At 40.0% G+C, this 17393-nt stretch overlaps 1 protein-coding gene across 2 annotated transcripts in view; it reads left to right on the top strand.

Moving 5' to 3' along the window:
* The first annotated feature begins 365 nt into the window (after positions 1–365).
* Positions 366–17393, top strand: part of CFAP97 (cilia and flagella associated protein 97) — a 29443-nt gene continuing 12415 nt past the window's right edge. The window contains exons 1-2 of one of the 2 annotated variants that reach the window (XM_058524987.1): positions 366–405; positions 8080–9131. In XM_058524987.1, coding sequence (XP_058380970.1) covers positions 8096–9131 — 1036 coding nt within the window. In that variant the 5' untranslated portion in view covers positions 366–405; positions 8080–8095. The other variant, XM_058524986.1, reaches the window with a different exon arrangement.

Genomic DNA, 17393 nt, shown 5'->3' with positions numbered 1-17393 from the left:
CAACTAGGCTCACCCGCACTGCCGTTAATAGCAGTAACACCTAGACCGTGCACCGGGCAACCGGGAGCTCGGGGGACCTTCACGTGCCTCTCCCCAGCCCAGAGAGTCGCAGGCCTGGACCACCCCCCCACGCCCCGCCCATCGAGCCTCTCTAGGCCTTTGGAGGGCCCACCTCGCTCTATGACGCCCAACCGCCGAGGAGCCGCGCGCTTGGCCACGCCCCGTTCCCGCGGGCTTGGCCACGCCCCGTTCCCGCGGCCCCCGCGGCTCTCCGCCTGCGGCCACCTTTCTCTTTCCGCTCTCCCGCTTCCGGAAGCCTGAGCCGCGCAGCTGAGCCGCGTGGAGCGGCTGCGGGAGCGCGCCGGCGCGTGCGCGCTGGGCGGCTGCGGGGGACTTGGCGGCCAGGTGAGCGGCGCCAGCGACCACCTCTTCCCGGCCCGTGGCGGGCCCGCCTCCCCCTCTCCGTTCGGGATCCGTTTCCCCTGTCCGGAGCTCAGGCCGCGGCGAGAACTCAGGGTCGGTATGAGGAAGCCTGCGCGATCTGAGGAAGGCGGGCGGGTCGGGCCCCCAGCCGGCGGGTGTAACCACAACACAGGCGTCGGGGCTGGCGGGGCCCTGGGGCCGCCCGGTGGGTACGGCCTGGCCTGCCCCCAGGACGCGTTGGGGGGTGGCGCGGGGTCGGGGTCGGCCCTGGATTAAGAGGTGGTCGCGACCGGGAGCCGGGCTCGGCGGACTTGAGCCTGACCCCTGAGGCCTGGGGGCTGTCAGTTACCTTGCGCTGCCTCGCGGGGTCAGAGCGGGTGTGAACCGAGCTTCGAGTTTTTGGAAAACAGTTGTTTACTTTGGGCCGAGATTCTCCTGTACCCACCCAATCGGCCACCCTCTTTGAACCAAATGATGTGTCTAACTACAGAAATGTGATGTCACGGTAGCAAAATGACGGTTTAAAAAATGCCAGATGCTTATTTGTGTGTTTTCCTGATGTGTCGTGAAAGCATTAGTATTTCTGTTGCTGGCTCTGCAGAAGCTTTACGAATGGTAGGTGTGCAGGGGTGTCTGTGGTCTGGTGAACTATCATTTCATTTTTACCCTTTCCCAGTATGTTGTAAAGAGAATCTTTACTATCGTGTGAAGTCCATATTTTTATTATTCTCTCATGTAAATTGAATCTCACTAACTTTGGAGTAAATTTTATCAAAAGGGTTGCGTAGTGGATGGGATCATTGGATAATTTTTCCATAAATTAAGTTAAATCACCTGTTTAAATACTTAGACTAATCCTATCTGTTGGATATTGTGAACCTAAATTTAAACCTGAGAAGTCTCCCAGGTCCTGGGCTATGCACCACCTCTCATGAACGTGACGGCTTAGGGAGGCAGATGCTTACAGCTATTGGGGACTGCATGAACCATGTAAACGCAGATAAGGGAATAGTTAATTCTGATGTGTGTTGGGGCCGGTGAGGGACGATTGTAGGAAACTCTCAAGGAAAAAGAGGTGATTTTTTTGCTTACATAGCTGCAAAGAGTAGAACTAGGGCTCAATCTTAAGTCTCCTAACTCTAAACTCCTTCGTCGGATAAATATTCTTTGTATGTCTATTTGTCGGGTCCTGCTTTAGGTGCTGGAGATATAAAGATGAGCAAGATATCAGGAGTTCCCAGTCTGGTAAGGAGACAAGCAAGGCAGGAAACTGTTAAGTGTGAAAAACAGATTTCCAAGAAGTATCTGTAATCGTTTGGCTTACGGATAGACTTGGGGATTGAGACGTAGTTCATATAGTGTTCAGCTTGGGAAAGATCATATCCTCCTAATGCACGAATTCCCTCTGCAGCTTCCCAGCAAGTGGACCTTCAGTCTCTGCTCCAACGTTATCTCGTGACTTATGGCTCACAATCTTAGAAGTAGCCCATTCCATTTTTGAGCAGTTCTTATGTTAATCTCAGAGCAGCTCTCTTATGCGCTCCATCTGTTGGCGAGTTCTACCTCTGACACTACAAACAACAGCTCTGAAATCTTTTTTCATGTCACTGTCCTTTGAATAACTGAATACACTCTCTCTCTTAGTCATTACTTTTACTAGCTATGAGCTCCTGTTCTGTAAACCGTTAATCATGACTTAAGATTCTAGACTCTTCACCGTAGCACCCAGAACTAAATGCTTCGTTCAAGATGTAGTTTGACCAAGCAGAATATAATGCAGGTTGTTGTAGACTGTATGTTGCTATCCCAGTGTGACTGAAGAACATTCTAGTCTTGGTTTCCAAGTCATGCTTGTGCCACTTGGAGAGCTCCAAGTCTTTTTTCAATGAACCTGCTTTTAAGCTGGAGTCCTTGGTGGGCCTTCCCTCCTCACCTTCCCCCATTCTCTATCTGTGCTGTTATTGTGTTATTATTTGGGTATTTTAGAATATCTCTACCCACTAGGTTTTGGCTTATTCATTTTCCTTTGCTTGTTTCAGTATAGCATAATCCTTAAGAGTGCTGACTCTGGCCAGACTACGTGGATTCAAATCCTGACCACTACGCTCCAGCTGTGTGATTTTAAGCCTGTCAGTTAACCTCTCTGTGCCTCAGTTTCCTCATCTCTAACTTCAGAGTTTTTACCAGTATTAAATGAGTTAGTCAATGAAAAAGTGCTTAGAATAGTGGTTTGCATGTAATAAAGTCTGTATGAATATTAGCTTCTTTTCCATTTATCCAGAACCTTTCCGTTTTCTTTTATTCACAGGTTTGATAAAGCTTGACGTCATAAGAGCCGTACTTGCCACAAACTAATAATTTAAAGTGGTCAAGTCATTGGAATTTGCAAGGCCTTAGTTTCTTCACTCCTACTGTGAGGGGGTAAAATCTTTTCCTTTCAGGACCATTGGGGAGCTGGGAGGGTAGTGAAAGGCATTGGCCCTGACATTGGTTATGTGCCATGCACCAGCATGAGGAACTTTACATAGGTCTCACTGAAGGTTATCGGGATGACTAACAGAGAAATTCTTGTGTTATGCCACACGCAGAAAAAGGAGGCATGCTGGAGACATTTCTAGTTTAGTAACTTCCAGAACTGTCACTTTCATTGCCAGAAATACCTTTGCAATTCTCTACTATCTTTGGAAAGGGGGTTGGTTACAGGCTTAGATTGGGATACAGGGAGTCACAAGTTAGAACTTCGAATTAACTTCTTGTTACCTAGGTTAACACTTTTTAATTTACCTAAGGCTACTGGTTTATTTAATTTGTGGTGCTAGTGAGATTTGTTCCAGTTTACTTTGTTAGAGGAAAACTGCTACATGGCAAATAAATCCAGCAAAATATGTGGCAAACACTGGCATGTGTACCTAATTTTAACTGTACAGACCATCCTTTTTTGTAAAGAACTGTTCCTAAAACCATATTGCTAAACAGGTCGAATTTTTCTTTAAAAATCCCAATGATGGGAGAATCTTGTTATCTTGCTTACTGTTTACCGTCAAATAAATCATAGATATCACAAGAATATGTTTTAAGGGACAAAAAAGAAACTCGGTTCCTAGCCTTATGGGAGACCACACTTCAAAGCAGAATAGAACAGTGGTTGATAACGTGATCCTTAAAGCATGCCTGCTTTATCTGGCCGTGCTGCTTACAAGCTGTGTGACTTGGAGCAAGTTCTTGCTCTGCTTCCTTTTCCTCATTGGCAAATGGGAATGATAAAACCTCTGAAAGTTGTTGTAAAGATTAAATGAGTTAATACTTATGATGCATTTAGAACAGTGCTAACCTATAAGTACTTAGTATGTTTTAGCTGTTAGCAGTAGTAGAGTAATAGCACTAATACAAGCCAGACTTAGTTATGTCAGTAATTTTGTTTATTTCCTTAAAAGTATAAACAAGTTTTTCTGAAGGATGGAAGTTAGAATGATTTTTTTGTGTGTGTGTGAGGAAGATCAACCCAGAGCTAACATCCATGCCAATCCTCCTCTTTTTGCTGAGGAAGACTGGCCCTGAGCTAATATCCATGCCCATCTTCCTCCACTTTATATGGGACGCCGCTACAGCATGGCCTGACAAGCAGTGCCTCCGTGCGTGCCCGGGATCCGAACCCAGGCCGCCAACATTGGAGTGCGCACTTAACCGCTAAGCCACGGGGCCGGCCCCTGGATGATTTGTTTTTTAAACTGTCTAGGAAAATTTATGCTCTGGACTATGTTATGAAGCCATTTGCTTTTAAAATTTGAAGAAACGTATAAATAATTTTTTTTAATCGCAAAGTTATTCTTAACCATGTAACAAGATGAGAAAGGAAAAAACAATAACCACAGCTCTTTTTTATTCTAGCCCTTGATATTTTGGATTAAAGGGTGAATTATCTTATTAAAAAGGGTAGCTTTTTTTTGGAATTTAATGACAAAGTTTATAAGAGCTATCCACCATTCAGTGGCTATTTTACTTTCTTGTTTTTCTTTTTGAACTCAGGTGGGCGGAACTGGATTGATAATGATCAGTCATACTCTTTAAGTTTGTGATGACCCACGATCACAAGTCTCTGCCTAAGTTCTTTATTTTTCTCCTTTATCCCGCTTTCCTGATTTCTGTGAGGAATTTATTATTGTGTGTTTTAAGTTTTACATAATCATATTGTTGTTCATTTAATTCTGCTCTTTTAGTAAACATTATTTTTGTAGCTCTCAGCTCATCCTTTTTGACTGCTGTATAGTATATCATATATTATATTTTGCTTATCCATTTTCCTCTTACTAGATATTGAGTTTTTTCCTAACTCATCGGTGTTACAAATAGTACTGTGATGAACATCCTTGTACATATGCCCGGGAACACACAACTGGGAAGTGACAGGACCAAGTTTGAGCCTGGGTGTGTCTGACTCAGTTCATTCTTCTTCACTGTGCAAACTCCCAGTCATCACTTATGTGCTTAATTTATTGCATGGACACTATTATGATAGTAGTAATGGAAATATAAAAAATGCAGTGTGATTGTTGATTTTTCTGCTAACAGGTCAACTCATTTTTGCCCTTTTTTTCTGTAGTTTTTGTTTAGATGTGTATATTGTGTTAATCCATTATGGATAACAATTTTGTATTCCACGTTTTTGTGCTGATATATCACCTAACTTAGGAGTCCACAGACTTTTTCAGTAAAGGGTCAGTTGGTAAATATTTTAGGCTTTGTGGGCCATATGGTCTCTGTTGCAGCTTCTCAACTCTGCAGTTGTAGTGCAAAAGCTGTCAGAGACAATACCTAAACCCGAGAGTGGGGCTGTGTTCCAATAAAACTTTATTTACAAAAACAAATGGCAGGCCACTTTTGGCCCACACACAGTGGTTTGCTGACCCCTGATTAAAATAATTATTTTAACAGAATCATAATATTCTGCTATTCAAGTTTTTTCAATATTACAAGTAATGCTAGAATAATACCATTCCCTCTTTTTAATATTGTGTTCTTAGGATAAATTTCCAGAAGTGAAGGTACTGATTCAGGTTTATGGCTTTTTTGTGGCTCTGAAAATTAATTGCCAAATGCCTTTAAAAGAGACAAGTTTTAGTTTTTATAAATTACTTGAGAGAATAGATTTTGATTTTGATGTGGATAAATATATCTAAAACCTGATCTTTCTTTTGAAGAGTTAGGGAGGAGCCTTCCTCCTGTCAATTTGAATTTTAAAATATAGAGAGAGCATTAATCTATGTTATGGGATGTAATATTTCTTGTATCTTAATATTTGTTAGGTATAAGTTTTGTAATTAATTTTTCTTAAATCTTTAAGATGTACTTGACATATCTTATTTCAGTTTAAATCTAATAATGTGTTAGAATTTTGAAACTCACTTGTACTTTAATCTTTACTTAGCTTAAGTTTCCCTGAACATTGTACACCATTTGCAAACTTGCTTAATTAACAGCACAATTACAATTTTAGTATATTTGATTTTCTTAAGTACCTCAAACACCTGACAGGGCACACTTATAGATCTAACAAAGGAAATCTTTCTAAGCACTTAGGTGTTGTCTATAAACCTAATAAGTCTAAACTTACTGATTTAATCAATCAGATTCCCTTAAGCATTTAAAAGCTGATTACAGACAGTTAAAATTTTTTAGGTTTACTACATCAGAATCTCTTAAATTCTTTAAAACCTTAAAGGCAGACAGAATTATCCAACGATGATAAAATGTATTACCACACATACTTTAACCTATCATATTTAACTTACCGCATTAGTATTAATAAGATTTTTAGGTTTGGTTGATTTTAAAATCACATCTATTCGTGTTTTTGTAGGTTGCAGAGTCACTTAAAGGCTGCAGGGTATCATGGCTGATTTAGGATACAGATTACATAATCTTTTATTGCTTGATTTGCTATAATGGAATTAATCATAATTTGAACATAGCACATAATTGGATTGTTAGCTATATGGTATTACTGGAAATTTATATATGCCTTTCTTTTAACGTAACTCATTTGCCCCCTTTAAAGATCATTGTGGACTCATGACTTTCCACAGAATTACTTTTTCATTTTTATGTATATTTTGTGTTTTTTGTTTTTCAGTGCTAAATTGTCCAGCTTGGACAGTGGAAGCCCCTTTAAGCTGGATCCTTTGTTTTATTACTACTACCCCAGGCATATTTGAGTACTGTGCTTTCTGACAGCAATAAGATACTCCAGGCCTTTCTTGTTTTTCTTTGCCTCCAGAAATGGAATCAGCTGTTTTCCAAGGAGTCCTGGTTGTTCTTTTTTTAGTGGAGAATAATATTAGAGGTCAAACTCTAAATTCAAGATTATTAGTATAAATAGGGTGACACTGCTGCTAAGACCAATAAGAGAGAAAGAAAAATGTTTTTTGAAGGCTATGACTTTATAGTGATTTTCCAATTTAATTCCAACTGTATGCAGTATTTAAAATATTTTTAAATCAATTTTAATTTTTATTATAGTAGTACACATATAAATTTACAACTCAGCTAGTAATTTAAGGTCCGTATCCAAAACAGTGGTCCCTGCACCATGCTAGAGGCAACTACTTTGAACATTTTTATCCATTTCTTCTGGTATTTAACTCCATGTGTCTAAATAATATGCTTTAATTTTTCCATTTTAGATGGCTTGTCTACTATGAAATATCTCTTATGCCAGATTCCCTTTAACACAGTGAGACATATATACTCTTCCCCATCATCCTCTACATGTGGGTATGTCACAAGTTGTTATTAAATATTCAGAGGTTTGACCCCGAGCTACGAATACAGCCTGTACAGGTAGAGTTTTGTTCCTCTTTAAGAAGAGAGAGCGGGAGCTTATACTTTTAATAGGAGTCATCTCCTCCTTCTTCTTGCTTCTTCCCCACTGACTGCAGTGAAGGAGCAGAACAGGACCAAGACGAGTCCTGACACAGGGAAGATTGTCAGCCTTCACTGAACTACTAAAATAGTGTGTGTTTGGACTGGCTTAGCTGATCTGAGGAGGTTTTAACACCATCCTTTCTGATTCTGAACCATAACTGTACTTAATATACAGAAGGCAGATTTTCCTTAGGGTTCACCTTGGTATCCATGTTTGTGGTATGCCTGCCTTCATGGTCTGTTATTATTTTCTTTGAACTGAACTATTAGACTTTTTTTTTTTTTTTTTTTTTGAGGAGGACCAGCCCTAAGCTAACATCCAATGCCAATCCTCCTCTTTTTTGCTCAGGAAGACTGGCCCTGGACTAACAGTCGTGCCCATCTTCCTCCACTTTATATGGGATGCCGCCACAGCATGGCTTGCCAAGCGGTGCGTCGGTGCACTGCACAGGATCCGAACCGGCAAACCCTGGGCCGCTGCAGCGGAGCACACGCACTTAACCACTTGTGCCACCGGGCTGGCCCCTAGACTTATTTTCCAAATCGTTAGTACAGCTTGATATTGCTCCTATAGCCTCAGTATCACTTCACTGAGTTACTGTTTTTTTGGCCATGTTTCTCTTTATATATTAACCGAACTTCTCAGTTTGGGAAAATTATGCAATTACTGTATAAAAATGAAAAGTATTTGGAAATTACTATTTAGTCTGATGGTTACACTTTCCTCCTTTTCAGATATATTTTTGCCATCATGGATCAGTTTGGAGATATATCAGAAGGTGAAGTGGACCATTCTTTCTTTGACAGTGACTTTGAAGAAGCAAAGAAATGTGAAAGTAACTCAGTTTTTGACAAGCAAGGTGATGACCCTAAAGAGAGAATAGATGAAGATACAGAAAACTTAAAATTTGGAATACAAAGAAATTATCTTACTGAGAAAGGAAATGAAAGAAAAGAGAAAATTCCTTCAGAAGAACACCCTGTAGAAAATGATAGTATACAAACTGGAAATTCCTTATCATTGACCACTTCTTCAAGATCAAAAAAATTATGTGATGCTACAACAGGACGTAAAATACCCTTGCCCATTCCAAATAGAATTCCCAGAATTGTGAAAGAAGGTGAAGATGATTACTATACAGATGGAGAGGAGAGCAGTGATGATGGGAGAAAACATCATGTCAGGTCCAAGTCAGCTAAAGCATCTAATAACTTTAAAAAAGGCCTAAGTAAAAAGTATTCCAAAAGTAGTTCCTCTTCCTCCTCTTCCTCTTTGTCATCCTCGTCCTCGAGTTCAGAGACAGATTGTTCAGATGCAGGGTCTGATATCTGTACATCTGATTCATCTCCGTCATTAAAGAAGCGTCTATCTGGTGTAACCCACTTGTCACCAAAACAGAAGTATAAACCAGGAATAAAATCAACAGGGACACAGCCTTCCAGTAATAAACCAAAAGTCGGTGACTACACTGAGGAGTCTGAAGATACTGTCACAGACGTAACTCCTCTCTCAACTCCAGACATCAGCCCCGTTCAGTCTTTTGAACTGGGTGCGTCCAATGATCAAACAGTAAAAGTTAAAAGGCAAGAAAACGTGAGTCAAGAAGTGTATGGAAATGTTGAGGACTTAAAAAATAATTCAAAATCTTTGAAATCAGCCAAAAAAGGGAAAGAAAAACATGAGCCCAATCTCGCCTCAAAGTCTTCAGTGTTAGAGTCTGATTTAGACCACAGATATAAACAAAAAGTCTTACATGACACAATGGACCTGAATCATCTTTTGAAAGGTAATTTTCTTTTTAAAAACTCTGTATTTAAATATTAAACTTAATGCCACATTTAGCTTAAATGTTAAATGCTATGAATTTGGGGGGCCGGCCCAGTGGCACAAGTGGTTAAGTGTGCGTGCTCCACTGCTGCGGCCCAGGGTTCGCTGGTTCGGATCCTGGGCGCACACCAACGTACTGCTTGGCAAGCCATTCTGTGGCGGTGTCCCATATAAAGTGGAGGAAGATGGGCACGGATGTTAGCCCAGGGCCAGTCTTCCTCAGCAAAAAAAGAGGAGGATTGGCAGATGTTAGTACGGGGCTGATCTCCTCACACACACACACAAAAAATGCTATGAATTTGCATTGATTTTTCAAGTAGATATGTTTTATCATTTGGGATAATTGATATTATTGTGACTTTACTAAATATTTCATTTTACCATAAAAATATGAAATATCATTATTTATATTATTGCAAAGCTAACCAATTAGAAAATTACTTCACATTAATTTTGTTTTTGTGACTTATAAGCTCGAAATGCCTAGAGGGACCAGATGGATGAGATAAATGAGAGAAGTGAAGCCAGATGTTTTCCCACAGCACTGAGGTTAAAATAACCTGACTTGTTTTCATATTAGGGAAAATGGCAAGAATGCAGGCAAATGAAAGAACTCCGAGTAAGCGGTTGGGGACTGTCCAGATTAAAACTGTTCAAGTTAAAGGCTAAAGAGCATTACTTGAAAATAATTACCTAGTTGTTGAAATAGTATAATTCAAGTTTCAGTTGCTTTAAGATATAAATATTTTTGAATTAGAATAATATTTATTGTTGTATTTCTGTATCAGTTTATTATTATCCATATTTAGTATGAAAGGAAAAATATATTCCAGGTGAAATAAAAGCAACTTCAAACTTTCCTTTGGACTAGTTAATATAACTGTCAAAATATGGGGCTTGCAGGTTAGGTTTTAAGTCAGTTGAAGCTAACATTTTTAAGTTGTAAGTAGGATCTTCTTCATTTGTTTGAAATGTTAATCAAAAGACTAAATCTTTAGCTATATAATTTACATGTCATGGCAATGTAAGGACATAAATAAATCCCCTATTTAGTTGAATAACTCATAGGTCAATAAAGTGTATTTTGGGGCAGTTTACACTTGTGAATGTTCCCTCTTTTGTAGGTTTTCTTTTCCCTTTGCTCTGACTGCACCTCTTGATTTTTTAGTGTGTCTGAAAAATCAGACTCCTGGCGTTGGCCATCACCATCTAGTGGTTAAGCCTCCGCTCAATGTATCTTTCCTGATGAATGCTCATTCAATCCCTTAAATCTTACAGGATTGAGGAGTTTTCTATTCTTGCCCCTCTGCTTCTTCCCCTAACAACCAGACTGATCTTTTAAAAAAGAAATTCGTCCTACTAGTTTCACTCTTAACTCTTCAGTGGGCTTATTTACTCTTATATTAAAAATAAAATCCAGGGCCGGCCCGGTGGCGCAAGCGGTTAAGTGCGCGCGCTCCGCTGCGGCGGCCGGGGGTTCGCTGGTTCGGATCCCGGGCGCGCACCGACGCACTGCTTGGCAGGCCATGCTGTGGCGGCGTCCCATATAAAGTGGAGGAAGATGGGCATAGATGTTAGCCCAGGGCCGTCTTCCTCAGCAAAAAAAGAGGAGGATTGGCGGATGTTAGCACAGGGCTGATCTCCTCACAAAAAAAAAAAATAAAATAAAATAAAATCCAAATTCCTTATTATAGCCTAACAGACTCAATATCAGTGATTCTCAGCCCATGTAGGGTATTAATGTCACCTGGAGAACTATTAAAACAAATTATTAAAACAAACTATTAACACAAATACATGAGATTATGATACAGTGTTGAACCTGGATACTTACATAGCTAGGTGAACAAAATTCTGAAAGTGGAATCAGAAGCTTTGAGGCTTCTGCGTGTTATCCACCTGACCATAGACTAGCACTAACTGTTCTGTGCCCCAGGTTCTTCATTTGTAGGATGAGGTGTTGATATAGGTTGCTGAGGTCCATTCTATATTCAGAGCTCTGGGGTTCTGTGACAGCCATTGGAAGAAGGCAAGATCAGTGTAGACTAGCTTCATGAGACGTCTGGCTTTAAAGAAGACTTTGAAAATTTAGTAGAATTTCTGAATATTCAGCCTCTTTTTTTTTTTTTTTAAACTTTATTTATTTTTCCCCCCAAAGCCCCAGTAGATAGTTGTATGTTATAGTTGCACAGCCTTCTAGTTGCTGTATGTGGGACGTGGCCTCAGCATGGCCGGAGAAGCGGTGTGTCGGTGCGCGCCCGGGATCCGAACCCAGGCCGCCAGCAGCGGAGCGCGTGCACTTAACCGCTAAGCCATGGGGCCGGCCCTATTCAGCCTCTTTTAGTTCAGTTAGGTGGCTGATTTGGGGGACTTCCCACCCCCACCCAAGCCTGCCTTTGCTATGTAAATGTTGAAAGGAGGTGGTTGGAATTAGTTCTTTGACCTCAAGCTGTAACTCGCTGAATAAGCAGAGAGGGCATTAAAAAATGGAGTAGTAAACAAAAGTTTAGGTACTGGGTTATGGCATGAATCTCTCATATTTGGACAGCAGTGAAGAATTTGACATGACTAGATTTGAAGGTGTGTTTCATACTTTGTAAGGGTAAAATTAGGTCAGTTTAGGAAGAATCTGAGAGGGCAAAATAGAGACGTTTTAGAAATGCACCGCCTCAAATATTACTGCCTAGACTTTGTATGAAATAATTAGATACATCATTTAGACGATGTGTTCTGAGAAAAAAAACTAACAGAAGAGGAAGAAATGGGATTAAGGAAGCATTGATGAGCAAAGAAACCAGTTAAACTTATTGCTAAACTGATACCAACAAAGGGGAGAAGAATCGAAGTGCCTTATTCAAAGGGAAGATGTAGACCCTGTTGCATTCCACAAGGAAGAGGATGCCTATACTGAGAAGATTAGCTACTAGCACACCAGAGCTGGCAGCACGTTTTACCTCTTTGCTGGCAGGCTTCGGCAAACAGAATTCACACAGGCAAGCGGGAAATCCTAGATATCTGCAGCACACTACCAGGTATTACCAAATGTTGGAGAAAAGCTAAAATCAACAGAGAGGTACCAGACTCATAGATGAGGAACGTAATACTTGAAACAGAGTTAAAAGAGCAAGCTCAATGATTTTAGAGAGGATCTTCGAGGACAAAACTATTTTCACTAATAAAACTAAGACAGGATTTGCTTTTTACATTCTCCTGCCCCCTGTGTATAGTGGAGTTTTCTAGGGGCTGCGTGACAATGACAGCACGAGAGTGAATGCTGAAGCAGTTATGAGAGCCAGCTGGCTTCTGTTAAGGCAGACATTAAAAGATCTGCAAAATTGTTCAACTCTGCCAAGCTTCTCACTAATTTTTTTTTTTTTTATAATTTTATTTATTTTTCTCCCCCCAAAGCCCCAGTAGATAGTTGTATGTCATAGCTGCACATCCTCCTAGTTGCTGTATGTGGGACGCAGCCTCAGCATGGCCGGAGAAGCAGTACGTCGGTGCGTGCCCAGGATCCGGACCCAGGCGGCCAGTAGCGGAGCGCATGCACTTAACTGCTAAGCCACAGGGCCGGCCCTCACTAATTTTTTTTTTAATAAAAATTTGATGTTAACATAGTATTGGTTTATTTTTATTTTCAGACAAATTATATGATAATGATAGATGAAACCCACATAAACATTCTTTGGGGTCTTGAATAATCTTTAGGTTGTAAAAGGGTCCTGAGACCAAAAGGTTTAAGAACTTCTAGAAGAATGGAAGTAGAATATATGATTTGTAAAAAATTTTTAACGTAGTCAATCTTCCAAAAAGGGAAAAAAAAAAGAGAAAAGCGTTTTTAAAGAAAGTAAAATTGTAGGAAAAGAGATCAAACCGTCTAAGTGGATGGTTTTAACTTATCAGAAGATAATATCAGAAGGGGTTAAAAATTTTAAATCAAATCCAATCTAAAAAGATATTTGAAATAGTATAGGAAGAATGAAAATAAAGTCTTGAAAAAGCTATTCCAGGCGGGCTTAACCAGAACACAGAAGTATCAGTCCTATTAGTATACAAAATGGAAGATGTGAAAAGGACTAAAAGGGGCAAAGAAGAGTGTATAGCGTTAAGAAACTGCCCAAATACACCAAAAAGACACAACAGCCATTAATTTGAAATGTATGATAAATGTAAAACAGATCTAGACAATGAAATTGACAAAGCCATAATCACTGTGGAAGATTGATAGATCAGTTAGACCAACGATAAAAAAAAAAAAACAAGCATTAACTGCCTGCTTGTGGGCTGCACTTGGTCCACAGGTATTTTGTTTGTCTATCACACAATATTTTTTTAAGGTGATGAAGTGTCAGTTACTATTGGCTACATAACAAATTACCCCAACATTTAGGTTATGGAGAGAGTCAAAGGCAGGGGTGACTTGCTGGCTGGGGACTGGAATCATCTGAGTGATGATTTATTCACATGTCAGGTGTCTGGGCTTGGGATGACGTGAAGACCGTGACTGCTGAGCAGAGGGCCCCCGTGCGGCCTGGCTTCTTCACAGATGGCAGCCTCAGGTAGTTGGATTTCTTACATGGTGGCTCAGGGCTCCAAGTACACTGTTCCGGGATGCAAGGCAGAAACCTCACTGCCTTTTATGACCTAGCCTCAGAAGTCACATAGCATCATTTCTTCCGTATTCTATTGGTTTCAATAGTTACAAACCTTCCCAGATTTCAGAGGAGGGGCACAGACCCTCTCTTTTAATGGGAGGAATGTCAGATAACTTGTGGACGTGTTTTAAAACCTCTTCAGTCCAACCTCTGACTGTTGATTTACATTCCTCTCAAAAGCAAAAATGCATCCCACTTGCCAAAGATCCCCTACCCTTGAGATCCAGGGTCTAAATCAGGTCCAGGTGCAGCTGAGGCTCCTCAGGCGTAGTTCCTCAGTTATGGGTCTTTGAGTACTTGGAGAATCTTCTGCCAGGAAAGACTAGGAAGAAGCAGTTTTATTTTTATAATTTAATTTTTTTATTTATTTTTCCCCCAAAGCCCCAGTAGATAGTTGTATGTCATAGCTGCACATCCTGCTAGTTGCTGTATGTGGGACGTGGCCTCAGCATGGCCGGAGAAGCGGTGCGTCGCCCAGGATCCAAACCCGGGCCGCCAGCATCGGAGTGCGAGCGCTTAACTGCTAAGCCACGGGGCCGGCCCAGCAGTTTTATTTTTGAACCTTGTACATTCTGCCTCTTTTATCTTCTCTCTCTGTTTTGCTTGAAAACTGACCAGTTGCTTTTTAGCTCAGCTCTCTCTATCCTGTTTTGTTATTGTGGATAAAATATACCCTTGATACTTTCAACATTCTGCATGGAGATCTGCTTCGCCAAAATCTACTAGTGGCAGTATTTTTTCCATTTTCCTTGTCACCACAGCCAGCAGTGTTGCTAAAATGCTGCTGCTTCATCCTCTTCATCAACTGTCTCCTCTAGGCCCTTCCAACTCCCCCTGCCGCCTGGTCTCAAAGCTAGTGCCATGTATTTTAGGGTTTTGTTACAGTAGTACCCCAGCTCCTGGTACCAAATTTTGTATTAGTGTTCCTCTGATAACAAATCACGGAACTTATCTGTGTAGGCAGCAACCTAGGATGACTCAAGACTGGATCATAATGCCTGCATGTGTCCTCTCTATGTGGTTTGATTTCCACACAGCATGGCAGCCTTGGGGAGTCAGACACCCAGGGTGGCTCAGGGCACCAAGCGCAAGTATTCCAGCAAACACGGTGGCGGGTGAGGGGCTGCATCTCCTTTTACTGCTCAGCCTTGAAAGCCACACTTTGGCTGTTTCGTATTGCTCCACGTGGTTACAAGCCTGCCCACATTCAGAGGAAGGAGACGGGAAGAATGTCACAGAATTTCTCATTTGACAAGTTGTTCATGAAGAAGACAAAGAAATTTAGTAAATTTAGTTATTATTCCTTCAATTGTGACCTCTCAGTTACAAGTGTTGGATTTTTTTTTTTAAACTTTAAAAAAATCACTTGAGAAAGCAAACACCATTGGTTTTTCTTTTTGGTAGGGATCATGAATATGCCTACAGGATGGATTTTTGTTTAAAAGAACTAATATTAAATGAATAAGGACTTAATGTGGCTTGGGGTAGAATTTCCAGTGATAGCATTCCAACACAAATTTTAAAAATGCTGTCTGTATGTCAATTAGCTTATGTGAAAGTAAAGCTGATACTTCTAGTAAGTGGTATTAGATGACTCAGGAAGTGGCTTTAGTGATGATGGACATGATATTGAAAATACTGTAAAGAGTTTGAACAAAATTGTTTCATTAAAGAAAATTAGGGAAAAGTAATCAAGTGTGAGTTTAAATATGTGCATATTTGTATAAATATGTTTATACCCCTGAAAATTTATTCAAGTTAAAAATTTTTTTAGATCTTAATTGGAAAAATAATGGATCATATATTTGATCATACTAAATAAAGCATATAGCCACTTTAGAAAAATATAATAGTGATACCTGGTATCAGTATACAAACACTCCATGTATACTTTTTCCATCAGGGAGAGTTAGAATGTAGTTCTTTTTAAATGAATTAGATTAAACTTCTTCCTTTATTTTATTTTTTTTGCTATTGCCTGATTTTACTTTTAAAAACTTTCTTTAAATGCCGTTAGGAAAATAGTTTACTTTTAATTCCCTGTAGAATTTAATTTTAAAGGCTTTCGTATATGGCTAATCTAGAAGCCAATAAATTCTACAAAATGGGTATTTCTTGGAAGGAAAATAATTTCATTATTTGCAGCACATCTATATCTTTCTAAATGTGTTCTCATTCAACTTTTGTCATTAACTTGGTATGGGTTTCAACAAATTTTCAATCATTAATTTCCTCATTTTTCCTATCAAGAAGCCAGTGTTAATCTTTTTTTTTTTTTTTTAAGTTTCTGTAATCTTTGATAGTCTTCAGTTTAAACATAGGGAGGTAGACTTGCAGTTTTTGTGACCTTGCTCAAATCATTTAATTTTTCTGCACCAGTCACATTTTTAGATGGAGATGAAAAATGCCTCTTCTCTTTAACAGCACTGGGTTTTTAACAGCATAAAATGCTAAGCAAGTAAAAGGACTAACATAAAGGTACTCAAGTAAAAACAAATAATAGTTACTGTAAAAAATATTGTGGGGCTGGCCTGGTGGTGTAGTGGTTAAGTTCCTGCGCTCTGCTTCAGCGGCTCTGGGTTCGCAGGTTCGGATCCTGGGTGCGGACCTACGCACTGCTCATCAAGCCATGCTGTGGCGGCGTCCCACATAAAGTAAAGGAAGACAGGCACAGATGTTAGCCCAGGGCCGATATTAGCTCCAGGCTAATCGTCCTCACCAAAAAAAATATATATATTGTAACAAAGAAATCAAATGTGTCAGTCTGTTAATCTGATACATTGTATTCATTCTTAGTACAGACTTAAGCTGAAACATTCAAAAGATTAATATTTTTAGAAACTTATAATGAATGTTTAGTAATAATTGTGACTTACTGAAAATTGTTATAATGTGGAAATTTAAGAATTAAGCATGTTGATAAAAATTTCATTTGGTAGCCATAGTACGCAAAATCCTTTTCTTGGTTAGGAACTCCTTTTAGATAGTATATTCATTTTGGCTTATGTTTAGTCAGGAGTAAAATGTTTGACTTTTACAGTAGAAGTATTTGCTTTACTGCCAATATTAAGACCATAAATCTTTTGTAGTAAAATATTTTCAGGTTGAGAGTTTTGGAGTATTCTAGGTTTGTTTTTGCCATTTTCTAGCCATTGTTTCCATCAGTCATTGCTGAGGACATTTTATTTTATTTATTTATTTATTTTTTTGTGAGGAGGACCAGCCCTGAGCTAACATCCAATGCCAATCCTCCTCTTTTTGCTGAGGAAGACTGGTGCTGGGCTAACATCCGTGCCCATCTTCCTCTGCTTTGTATGAGACGCCGCCACAGCATGGCTTAAGAAGCAGTGTGTCAGTGTGCGCCCGGGATCTGAACCAGCGAACCCCGGGCCGCCGCAGCAGATTGCATGCACTTAACCACTTGCGCCGCTGGGCTGGCCCCTGACATTTTACTTTTTGAAATATGCCCTCCAACTAACAAAAACTGTCTACATTAAATATTGTATCAGTGCACCCAGCCAGAGGTTTCTAACCTCCCCTGCTGTTAAACTGCCTTAGGGAAATAT

Source organism: Diceros bicornis, chromosome 29 (genome assembly GCF_020826845.1).
Source record: "Diceros bicornis minor isolate mBicDic1 chromosome 29, mDicBic1.mat.cur, whole genome shotgun sequence".
NCBI lineage: Eukaryota > Metazoa > Chordata > Mammalia > Perissodactyla > Rhinocerotidae > Diceros > Diceros bicornis.
Note: the sequence above shows the minus strand (reverse complement) of the source record. Positions and strands in the feature narration are given on the sequence as shown.